The 12,820-nt window shown below is 43.6% G+C and overlaps 1 protein-coding gene across 2 annotated transcripts in view; it reads right to left on the reverse strand.

The window, feature by feature from the left end:
- The window catches only part of Depdc1b (DEP domain containing 1B), a 64,190-nt gene that overhangs the window by 19,674 nt on the left and 31,696 nt on the right, over positions 1-12,820 (reverse strand). For both annotated transcript variants that reach the window (XM_028884337.2, XM_037209442.1), the window contains 4 exons: positions 9,167-9,302; positions 4,738-4,865; positions 3,364-3,494; positions 122-169 (listed from right to left, as the gene is read on the reverse strand). In XM_028884337.2, coding sequence (XP_028740170.1) covers positions 122-169; positions 3,364-3,494; positions 4,738-4,865; positions 9,167-9,302 — 443 coding nt within the window. The remainder of the gene's footprint in view (positions 1-121; positions 170-3,363; positions 3,495-4,737; positions 4,866-9,166; positions 9,303-12,820) is intronic.

Here is a 12,820-nt window from a genome sequence, read left to right on the forward strand (position 1 = left end):
CAATTCCCTGCCAGCCTCACAGGTGTCAAATCAATGTCCAGCCCATTGAGCAAGAATGTTTTCTAATTCAAGGCACTAATTTCTGTTAATTTTATAAAACTGGCACATAATTAGTACTTACAATTTGCCAAACACTTCATAGCTGAGAGGACCCAATGAGGAAGTTCTTCTGTAGAAAAAAAGAAAATACAAAAGATATTTTATTCATCTCTTTATAACTCAATCAAATACATACACACACACACACACACACACAGCATTATAAGAATGTATCATTTGCCTGGGTAATATGAGACATTTCATCAATTTGTGTATCAGAACATTTAAACATAGACCAATGAAATTGAATTGAAGACCCTGACATTAATCCACACACCTATGAATACCTACCTGGTTTTTGACAAAGAAGCCAAAACTATACTGCTGGGGGATGTCTCTCTGTATGCTGTGAATATATGTTGTTCCCATTGGTTAATAAATATGCTGCTTTGGCCTATGGCAAGACAGCTTAGAGGCAGGCAGAAAATCCAAAGAGAAAGACAGAGTCTGGAGAAAGGCCAACCTGCTGCCCAAGGAGCAACATGCCAGCAGATGGTAAAGCCACGGAACATGTGGCAAAACATAGATTAATAGAAATGGGTTATTTTAAGATATAAGAGCTAGCTAGCAAGAGGCCTCCCATAGGCCATACAGTTTGTAAATAATATTGAGCCTCTGACTGATTATTTTATAAGTGGATCGGTGTCTGTGGGCCAGGCAGAACTGGAGGAACTGAGCAAACTTATGACTACACTGTACAATGGAAAAAAGAAACCATCTTCAACAAATGGTGCTGGCATAACTGGATGTCAATATACAGAAAATGGCAAATAGATTCATATCTATCACCATGCACAAAACTCAAGTCCAAGTGGATCAAAGGCCTCAACATAAATCCACTTGCACTAAACCTGATAGAAGAGAAAGCAGGAAATAGCCTTGAACACATTGGCACAGGAGACCATTTCCTAAATATAACACCGGTAGCACAGACACTGAGAGCAACAGTTAATAAATGGGACCTCCTGAAACTGAGAAGCTTCTATAAGGCAAAGGACACAGTCTATAAGACAAAAAGACAGCCTACAGAATGGGAAAAGATCTTCACCAACCCCACATCTGACAGAAGACTGATCTCCAAAATATATAAAGAACTCAAGAAACTAGACATCAAAATACCAAACAATCCAATTAAAAAATGGGCTACAGAGCTAAACAGAGAATTCTCAACAGAAGAATCTCAAATGGCTGAAAGACATTTAAGGAATTGCTCAATATCCTTAGTCATTAGGGAACTGCAAATCAAAACGACTCTGAGATACCATCTTATACCTGTCAGAATGGCTAAGATCAAAAACACTGAAGACAGCTAATGTTGGAGAGGATGTGGAACAAGGGAAACACTCCTCCACTACTGGTGGGAGTGCAAACTTGTAAGCCACTTTGGAAATCAGTATGGCAGTTCCTCAGAAAACTAGGAATTAATCTTCCTGAAACTCAGCTATACCACTCTTGGGCATATACCCAAAGAATGCTCAATCATACTACACTTGCTCAACTATGTTTATAGCAACATTGTTGGTAATAGCCAGAACCTGGAAACAACCTAGATGCCCCTCAACTGAAGAATGACATAATAAAAAACAATGATATCATGAAATTTGCAGGAAGATGGATGGAACTAGAAAATATCCTGTGTGAGGTAACCCAGACTCAGAAAGACAAACATGGTATGTTCTCACTCATATGTAGATACTAGATGTAAAGCAAAGGATAACCAGACTACAACCCACAGCTCCAGAGAAGCTAGCTAATAAGGAGGACCCTAAGAGGGATGAATGGATCACCCTGGGAAGGGGAAACAGATGAGATCTCCAAGAGTGTGGGAGTATGTGTTGGGGGGGAATAGAGGGTACAGGATGGGGGATGAGAACATAAAGGAATGGGATGATCGAGCTGGAACAGGGACGAAATGGGAGAGCAATGAAAGAGATAGAGGGAGACATCATGGGGATAGGGAGAAACCGGGTGCTAGGGAAGTTCCCAGGAATCCACAAGGATGACCCCAGCTTAGACTACTAGCAATAGAGGAGAGGGTGCCTGAACTGGCTTACCCCACTAATCAGATTGGTGAATACCCTAACTGTCATCATAGAGCCTTCATCCAGTAACTGATGGAAGCAGATGCAGAGATCCACAGCCAAGCACCAGGACAAGCTCCAGGAGTCCAGTCATGGAGAGGAAAGAGGGATTCTATGAGCAAGGGGCATCAAGATCATGATTGGGAAACCTACAGAGATAACCGAACCAAGCTAGGGGAACTCATGAACTTTAGACAAACAGCTGTGGAGCCTCCATGGGACTGGACTAGGTACTCTGTATAAGCGAGGCAGTTGTATAGTTTGGTCTGCTTAAAGGGGCCCCTGGCAGTGGGATCAGGATCCATCCCTGGTGCAAGAGCTGGCTTTTAAGAGCCCATTACCTACCTTGCACAGCCCTGATGCAGGGGGAGGGGCTTGGACCTGCCTCAATTGAATATACCAGGCTTTGCTGACTCCCCATGGGAGGCCTTACCTTTTCAGAGGAGGGAATGAGGGGTAAGTTGTGGGGAGGAGGCTGGAGGGGGGAAGGCAGGAGGAGGGAAGAGAGGGGGATCTGTGGTGGTATGTAAAATGAATAAAAAAATTCTTAATAAAAATAATAATAATAATAATACAGAGTATCCCAGTCAACCTAACTCATTGATACCACTGTGAAATGGTAAGTCAGAAACCTAAATATGGGGTTGAAACTGTAGCTCAGTTAGTAGAGTACCTGCCTAGCATACACAAGGCCCTGGGTTCAGTGCCCAGCACCACGCCAACTGTTACATGGTAATGCATGCCTTGACTGCAGCATTCAGAAGGTGGAGGCAGGAGGTGATCCTCTACTGTTGAGCTTGGGCTGCATAACACCCTAACTCCAAAACAAAAAAGAAGAAACTTAAATGCAATCAGACCTAAAACTGACTGGGGCACTTCCTCGGGACTTAAACATTCTCGTGTGTCTGGAAGTGTTCCTAGCGACAATATGGAAGCATTTACCATTCTGGCAGCTAACAGTGAACTAGACTCTGAACGCACTGTGCAGAGTCTTCATGCCTGAACATGCATCTTTCTACGACACTAATAAACCAAACACTGGACAAAAGGCACTCATAGAAGACAGGATATATATAGCGAAGGGGTAAACTTAGCTAGGGTTTAGGAAAGGCTCAAATGGGAACTAAGAGATCTGTTAGCCAATGTGTAGTCAAACCAGAACAAATGGCTGGCATGCACTTACTTGACTTATCATCCAAGATGACAACTCCCTGCTTGCTGACACTATACACGTTATGGATGATGAACTTGGAGTTGACAAGTTTGATGTTTAAAACTTCTTCCAAGGAATCCAGGCCAAGGATTTTCTGTAAACTAAAATGATAAATAATGTATTCTGAAAATAAATTTCAAAGTTTCAAAGTACTATAATCATTTATTTCAGTTGTGCTAAATACTACTAGTAGTGAGCAATACAAAAGATTCTCTCTCTCTCTCTCTCTCTCTCTCTCTCTCTCTCCATGTATGTGTGTGTGTGTGTGTGTGTGTATGTGTGTGTGTGTGTGTAAGAGGTATTTATACATGTGAGGCAGTATGCACACCCATGCATGCTCATGTCCAAGTCACAGAAGGATGTTACATGTCTTCTCTGTAGCCCTCCACCCTGTTTTTATGAGACAGGGTCTCACTAAACTCGGAGCTCACTGTTTCAGCTAGCTGGCCAGCAAGCTCCTGCAATCTACCTGTCTCTACCTCACAATGCTAAGGTTACAGGCATGGGCTGGCATGTCAGTCTTTACATGGGCACTGGAGATTTGAACTGAGGTCCTCTTTGCTTTTACAGCAAGTACTCTTACCCATTGAGCATTCCCTCCTCTCCTCAAAAGACCGATCTTTAGGGTACATTGTCTTTCTAGACAATGGGTTAGAAATGGAATACGTTTAAAATAACCTAGAATATCCTTTCCCGATAGCATACTTCCTTAATTACTTAATCACAGAATAACCTGAATTCCAAGAAACTATTTTTTAACTAAAATTACTAAAGGCCAGTCGGGTGGTGGTGGCCCATGCCTTTAATCCCAGCACTCGGGAGGCAGAGGCAGGTGGATCTCTGTGAGTTCAAGGCCAGCCTGGTCTACAGAGCAAGATCCAGGACAGGCACCAAAACTACACGGAGAAACCCTGCCTCAAAAAAAAAACAAACAACAAAAAAAAATTACTAAAGGCCAAATTTCCATCACGTGCTTATTAAACTTAAGGTGTCAGTGACACTAAAAGTTTAAAAACTTTAAGTTGGGAATGGCAGTGCACACAATCCCAGCACTCCAAAGGTTGAGCAGAAAGATAAGAGAATTCAAGGCCAACTTGGATTACAAAGCAAAAGTATGCCTCAAGGGGTTAAAAAAATGTTTTAAAAGCATTTAAACTCCTATTTTAGCTATTACATATCTAACAACAGGAAATTCTCAAAATCCAGTTCAATTATATATGTGAAACAGTGTAAGTACAGATTATGCAAATTTGAGATTGTTTTAAACATAAGTATGCATCGAGTAGGAAAGAGATAAAATAGAACGACGGTCCCTCGAATCTCTCCAATGTCAAACGTGCATACTATGATAATGTCATGGACTTCCAGATCTCTTCCACGTTGGCCTCGGTCAGCTGTCTGCGGTGGACTAGACGGCAAGCTGGCACCTCTCCAATAGCAATGCTATGGCGCTTGAACCACATCTCAGAATTCTAATTTGGCAGGAGGGGGATGGGGAGGAAGAAGGGATGAAAGGGGGCAGAACAGAGAGAGAAAGAGAATGCACATTTCAGTATAAAATGCCACTGTTTGTGAGAAGTGTCTTTGACTCCCTTTTTGTAATTTGGCTGAAAATAATGGTTAGAATCATAAACTAAGTTTCTCTGTGTGGACCTCTGAGAAGTAACGAATGACTCTCAAGATCAGGCCACATTACGATGAATGGCAGAAGACCTAAGGCAGTCAATATGACACTAAACCACTGCTACTTCCTGTGGGAGATACAACTAACCAGTAAAATAAATGTTTATGAAGTCAAAGTTAAGTGCAGAAATGCTTGTCTTGATTCACACTCTCCCAACTGAATAACCATTTAATATATATATACCTTCTAGAGTTTTCTTTTGTAGGCAAATATCAAGTATGTATTATATTGGAAAGCAACCCAATCCTAGGTGACAGCTAAGGGCAGAAATGCAAGCGTCCTGCAAGGATAGCTCAGGATGGCTGAGACATGAGGAGTGAAGCCCTTCTAGAGAGAGGCTCCGGCTCAGGAGGCCCAGGCTGTCCAAATCCCACAGCTCTCTACATCCGTGTTCCTAATAGTTCATGTCCCACAGTTAGGCTACTAGACAAAAGTCAAATTCTTTTTTTTTTTCATCACAGAGAAGAGTTTTGACCTGTAAAAGGCAAAGTATGTTAGAAAACATTCACAATGGGTTTCTAGAATATATTTTTGCAAATATAATGTTACAGAAAAAAATCTTATTAATTTGAAGAAAAAAAAATCAGGCAAGTTTTATTTTTTGTTTTTGCTTTTTTAAAGGTGAGAGAGAGAGAGAGAGAGAGAGAGAGAGAGAGAGAGAGAGAGATATTGATTGGGGGAGCACGTTTCAGGTGCCCACAGAAGCCAACAGCATTGAATTTACAATGGTTGATAGCCAGTAAACATGGGTACTGGGAACCAAACTTGGTTCCTCTGCAAGAGCAGGAAGTGCCCTTAACTGAACTGCTGAGCCATCTCTCCAGCCCCTGCCTTTGCTTGAAAGAATTACCAAATTACAAATGAAATTCAAAGGCCAGATGGATGTGTGAATTTTTTGAAGTATCCAAATCAAGTGTTTGGGCTTGAAGGTAGATGGACTATTACATTTGCCCTGCAAACCCATTTCCAAAGATATCCTAAAAAGTACTCCTGAATACACTTATGCTTATCTGTATAACATTTGTAAAGGTATTGTTTAGAACATTATATGTTGAAGAGCTGGAAAAACATGCTAGCAATAAAGGACTGAGCAAATAAAATATATCACTTTAGATTAGGCATGATGCAGATACTAAAATGATGTCAGATGTTTAATAATGTGAAAAATGGGCATAACATACTATTCTACATGAAGAACATGAGGTACAAAAACAGCCCAGTGTGGCCTCATTGTGTTAAAACACAATATGCAACAAATGGGTACACAATAAAAATGTTAGCAGAGTAATTCTCTATAGATACCACAATTTCTTTCTCTGAAATAAATCAGTCATAGAAACTATACTTGACTGCTACTGAGAATCTTCATGTGGAACCCTGCCCTTAGCATGTTACAGGCATAAACTCAGCTGACTCTCCCAGTGTCCTGCCTCACAGGGTACCAGCTGACTCTCCCAGTGTCCTGCCTCACAGGGTACCAGCTGACTCTCCCAGTGTCCTGCCTCACAGGGTACCAGCTGACTCTCCCAGTATCCCGCCTCACAGGACAGCATCCTAGTTCACTGGTCAGAACTCTTTCACAAAAGCACAAGCGCTAACAGAGGAAACCAAGTTCAAATGGTTGATCATCACAAAGCAAAAGACCCAAACACAACGGTCTGGCTCCAGAACCCACTCTTATAATTTTGCCCCTCAGAAAGGACAGCAAGTAATTGTTTGCTCTGCTTTGTTATCATATTTTATTTCATTGGTTAAACAAGTACAGGACAAGACAAAGCAGGGCGAGGATGTTCAGTGATAGAACACCTGCCTAGCATGAACAAGTCCCTGGGCTGAATTCCCCATATGCCTTCCCTTCCCACAGCAATCACCATCACTCCAGAAAAGAAAAGATAAGACAGAAGTTTTTGCCTTCTGGTTTGCTTTGTTCTTTTGAGATAGCGTCTCACTCTGTAAGCCCAGGCTGGCCTGGAACTCAGTAGGTAGCCTAGGTTGACTTTAGCTCAAGATCCTGCCTAAGCCTCCAGGCATGCACACCTACCTCTCAAGCTCTTTAAGAAAGATGAGTCATTTATTTATTAACCTCATTTTAAAAATTGTGTCACGGGCTCCTGAACAAAAGGATCCTACTCCACCACTCCTGGTTTGGGCAGTCCCCAGGAAGCAGGGGACAAGCTGTGGTAGATTCCATAACAAGCAAGGAGCTGATAGCCTTGCATATCCTGTCAGAGGGAAATGCCAGGAAAGACAGACCAGATGTATCGAAAGAGAAGTAGGGATGCACGCAGATGCCGGGAGAAGGAAAGAATGGGCCCAGAGTTCAGAGGGCTGGACGGCTGGCTCTGGGGTGCGGGCACACTTGAGAGCTCTCAGAAGCACTTCAACTGAGCACGGAAGGTACTGTCAGAGGTGCTGACATTTGCTAATAAACTTGTGGACTTCCCCCAGGGCACCAACAGCGTAACTGCACAGAAGAGAATGGGGAGTCCTAGCGATGGTGTCAATGCCCATTTATTTCACTATAAAAAAATGGTCTTCTGAACAACAGCCCTAGCTGGAGGCTTCTACTGGGTGTTTAAAGAAACACACGGAGGAAAAGGGACCGAGTTTCTTAGAGTTGACACGGTAATGTTTTCAAGAGTAGGAACTAACACTTCCTAAGTCTTCCCTAACTCGGAGCTGCCCTCCGGTAGCCAGGGCCCCTGCATTTCCACTGTGTTCTCTGACACTTCATTTTCTAGTTTCCTATTGTTCTCTCACTAGACCGTGAGAGTGAAGACTCTCCGAAGCCCGGCATATTTGTCACACAGGGACGCTCTGAATCAATTTTTTTTTTTAAACAAGTAAATGAGGGATTTCCAAATACAGTCTCTCCCCTAAGTTCCAGGGCCACTGTCTCCTTCCACCTGCTAGGCACTCCCTTTCCACACAAACCATCATTGTCAGATTCACACCGAAGTCATCGCCATCCTTGACAGATCTCCAAGCCCCTGTGGCCCCCACTTCTGTCACTGGTGTCCTCTCTTGCCTGGATCACCTTTGATAAGCGTAAGCTCCTTAATTACCCTCTCCAAGCTTCAACATCACAGAATTTCTTTCGGGGGCAGGGGAGCTGTCTTTTCTTTTGATTGCATTGGCTAAAAATGGCTTCATCACAGCTTTACAAACAAAACTGTATTGATGTCTAGTCTCACAAGACCTGATTAACCTAAATCAATAATGTTAGTAAATTTCTTCCATAACTGCCTTACCAAAGATTCTCTCTGTATTTTTTCCGCACCATCTCCATCTTGGCAGTCTTGTGCTAGGGCTATTTTTAGAAAAAAGTATGGAGGGGAAAAAAAGAGGCTGTGTGTTTCACGATGCACTGTCTTCAGAGACCAGAGGAAGCCACCTTTGTTCATGCTCTGTGCGGGGTACGGGGGTCGCTCCATGGGGACTGCCTACTGTCTCACTCTCACCTGATACAGTAATTAAGACAAAGTTCAGGAGACAGGGCAGCTCCAGGACAGGGAAGGACATCCCGAGGGAGTTTGACAGACATCTGCTCTGACTGAACATGTGACAGCGGCTACCACACGCTCCCTCCCTCGCCAGCCCAGAAGAGGGGACACAAAGCAAGAGCTCCTGTTAAAGGCCTCCCAACCATGGACGAGTGGGGTGTCATTTCACAGTGCTTCCCAAGCAGTTCAAAAGGGATACCTTAGAAAGCACTGGACAAGCCCGCAGCTCACTGGCTGATTCCTCCTGGATTGAGCCCATCATCTTTTTGAAAAAAGATCATGACTACTGTTTTAATTAATTTATTCATTGACAGTTCACACATGTATGCAATACACTGTGGTCACGCTCCTTCCCCCTCTCCTTCTCACCCCGTCCAGCTCCTTCCCCCACCCAGTCCCTATCTCACTTTCATCTCTTTTTGTCTTTTGTTTTTGCTGTGTGACTCACTGTGTGGGCACGGGTGTGGAGGATGAGTAACTCACCAATGGCAGCACCATGGACACACTGACTTCCTCTTCCCAAGAAGCTAGCGATGGCCAAGATGGAGCCTACTATGAGCCTACGGTCTTTTATTCACGCACTTACCATCACAATTGGTCTCACTGGAATGTTCTCTTGTGAAGTGCCTGGTGGGGGATCATTCCATTCCGGAAATTTAATAACATCTCTTTGATACAGGGGCTTCTTTGGATATGGCTTCAGGGGTGAGGAAGGAGGAAATCTAAATCCAAGAAGAAATATTCTATTATTGCAGACAGTAGGAGACAGGGGTTTTTCAGCACTCAGGTAAGTGATGCGCCCATACTTCATTAAATTATTGAACATTAATAGCATTATTCAAAAATAATGACTTTTAAGATATTCATTCATTATGCCCACCAAATAATATTGATAGAGAAAGGTATAAAATATATGAAACATTTTTAATGACGTTTGAACCTGGGGCTTTGTGCATGTTACACAAGTGCTCTGCAACTAAGCTATATCCTTGGCGCCCATAAATTTCACTGAGATCGGGTCTCAGTAAGTTCCCTGGGCTGGACTGAAACTTGCTAGGTGGTCCAGCCAGGCCCTGCGTTTACAATCCCCTGGCCTCTACCTCTCTAATACACGGATTACAGTGTATACAACTATGGCTGGTTTCTTATTTTTTTTTTCCTTTCCTTTGTCTATAAGATGAGGTCTCACTACGGTACCCAGGCGTGAAGTCCTGGCCCTAGCAACCCTTCTGCTTCTGCTTCCTGAACTGCAATAACAAGTGTGAGTCCCCTCACCTGCTTCTAAAGGTGTTCTTGATGGAATGGGAGGGAGGCCTCTGTTTCACCCGGCCTGAAACTTTTACGGCCTTGTGGCTCTACTGCTCGTTTTACAGATGCTCTGTTCCAGACAGAAATCACTGACGGAGAACTCCTCACTGGCCTTGCTGAGGAGCAGTGCACTGACCTGACATTGATTTCTTTTGTAGTGCTAGACCTCACACACCAGGCAGGCACCCCACCACCGAGCTCTGCTCCAGCCCACAGTGTGCACTTTTATAAGTACTTCTCCGGAGGACTAATTCTCCTTCCCTGGAATATCCAACACGTCACACAGAGATTGAAATACCAACCAAGAAATCCATCTTCAGGGAGCTAGAAACCTGTCTGAAATGCTTTCCTGCTTTCTCCATACTGTTCCTCTTCCTGGACCCCCTGCTGATCAGAGCCGTTCCGCCTTGAACATAAAAACTCTCTCCTAAAAATGGATTGCGCTGCACCAATAAAGAACTAATGCTAAATACGTCTTTTTTTCTCAAAATGTTTCTCTATAAATTTTTTAGAACAGAATAGAGTGAAATACATCAACAGGATGGAAGTGTGGCTCAGGGGTAGAGTTCTTGCCTAGCATGTGGGAAGCTTTGGCGTCTGGAAAGTTCAATCCCAGCACTGCAATAAAAGGAGGGGTGTGCAAAAACAACGCAAGAAATCAGGAAGTTGTTGATTTTTGCTTAAAAGTTTAGGCTCAAATAAAGGTTTACAATTGTCCCCACAGGAACCAGAGAGATGGCACAGTGGTTAAAAGCATGTCTCTTTTAGAAAACCCAAGTTTGGTCCCCTGCATCCATGTCAGGCAGCTCACAAGTGCCTGCCACTCCAGTTCCAGGGTATCTGACGCCCTCTTCTGGCCTCCATGAGCACTGTACTCACATACACATACCCACACACAATCATTTACACACATAATTGTTTTTAATTCTTCCCTGTGATATCTATGAGAAAAGTAAAGCAGATTATTAAATATTTTATTCTTTTTTAAAATGTCTCTTAATTGAGAGTTTCATACATGTACACAAATGTCTTTTATCTACCCTCCACTTCACCCAGATCATCTACCACCCACCTCTTCCCAGCTTATCTTTCTAAATATCCCATGAAGTCCAATTTGTACTTTCAACATACTCATGTATATGAAGCCATCTTCTGGAGCATGGTCACTATCAAGAGACCATACCCTTAAAGAAAAGTGAGTCTTCCTCCCCTAGAAGACATTGCCTGTCAACAGCTCCACAGCTGTGGATAAGAGCTCATCAGTGGCCCCCCCTAACACACACACTGAACATGACTGGCTTGATCTTGTGCAGGCAACCACAGCTGCCGTGACTTCAGAAGTGGAAGAGTCCAGTCACATCCAGAAGACACTGTTTGGCCCCAGTCCCGCCGTGTGTCGTCCCCCGCCCCCCAACCTCTGGCTCATATCATCTTTCTATCCTTGTCTTTTGCAATGTTCCTAGAGCCTTAGGGACAGGGGTGTGATATAGATGTCCCATGTGTGGCCAAACAGTCCATGGACACTTGTTCTCTGCACTTGGACCAGTTTTGAGTCTCTGAGCTGTGAATGTCTCATTCTAAGGCAAATACAGAATCAAAGAGTTTTAAAGAGTGCCAATAGTCTTCCAAGAAAGTTTATATCAAGGTGAATCGGGAGACACAGCATTAACAAGAGCACTCCAGGAACCACTTCAAGACAGTCACAGGAGACTTGAAAAGAGCCGAGTGGTACAGAAAAGCTGAACTCCATATTCTCGGAAAAGAACATCCAATAACCACACTATATTTTAAAAGTCAGTTTGAATCAGAAGAAAAACCATGAAGGTCTGGAAATCATCAAATTAAGGTAAATTAACTGAAGCCACCAGTTTATTTATGTGGCGACCAGATTATTAAAGTAGGTGACAGAATCCCAAATATAAAATAAATAAAAATTTTAAGCCAGTCAAAGATACTGAGTCTGTAAGTTAAAGCTGTCTCAGTGGGGCAGTGATGGTGCACGCCTTTCATCCCAGCACTCAGGAGGCAGAGGCAGGCGGATCTCTGTGAGTTCGAGGCCAGCCTTGTCTACAGAGCGAGTTCCAGGACAGCCAGAGCTACACAGAGAAACCCTGTCATGAAACCCAAAAAAACCAAAAGAAAAAGAAAAGGGGGGGGTGTCTGTTTCCTAGCAGTCAATCTAACTCTTCTTCTTGCCTCCTCTCCCTTTCTTCCTCTCCTCTTCTTATCTTCTTTTCCCTTCTCTTCTTTTTTCTGGCAGGCCCTTGCCATGGCCCGGGCTGGCCTTGAACTCAAGATCCCTCTGCTTCAGCCTTCCCTGTGCCAAAATGATGGACCCGACAGACTCACCACACCTAGGTCCACTGATTCCTTAAACCCAGCAACCACAACAAAACCTCTTTCCAACCCACGGTTAGATTCAGGCATGCGCACTCCCAGACGCACCTGCACATGTAATCCCAGTTCACAGACGACCGCCATGTCACAGCTCAGTAAAAACTAAATAACCTCCAACCAGAACTCAGCCCAACTCCACTCTCAAATATGGTGTGAAAACTGGGGACCTGAGTTCAGACGTGGCTCTCTCATGCCCTACCTGTCCTTCCTTTGGAAGGGAGAGCCTCTCTAAACAGTAACTTATTGATGTGACAGTGACCTAATCACTCCCCGTCTGCTTTAGTCCCTGTATCTCCACTCAGAATTATCTTCCAAAAGGCAAAGCAGAGTTTCCTATGTGCAGACTGGTGACTAAGGATACGCTAAGTGGCCTCTCCTCACCATACCGGACGACTAGATCTTTGCCAGCAGTTGACACCTGCTGCAGCTAGGCATCCTATTTCCAAAGCAGGCTGGTAACCTTGCCGGAGGAAAAAAGTACAAGGGCTCCCTCTGGTGGTGACTGCTGAAGGTGACTTTAGGAAACAAGAAGTTA

This window comes from Peromyscus leucopus, chromosome 11 (assembly GCF_004664715.2).
Source record: "Peromyscus leucopus breed LL Stock chromosome 11, UCI_PerLeu_2.1, whole genome shotgun sequence".
In the NCBI taxonomy this organism is placed as follows: Eukaryota; Metazoa; Chordata; class Mammalia; order Rodentia; family Cricetidae; genus Peromyscus; species Peromyscus leucopus.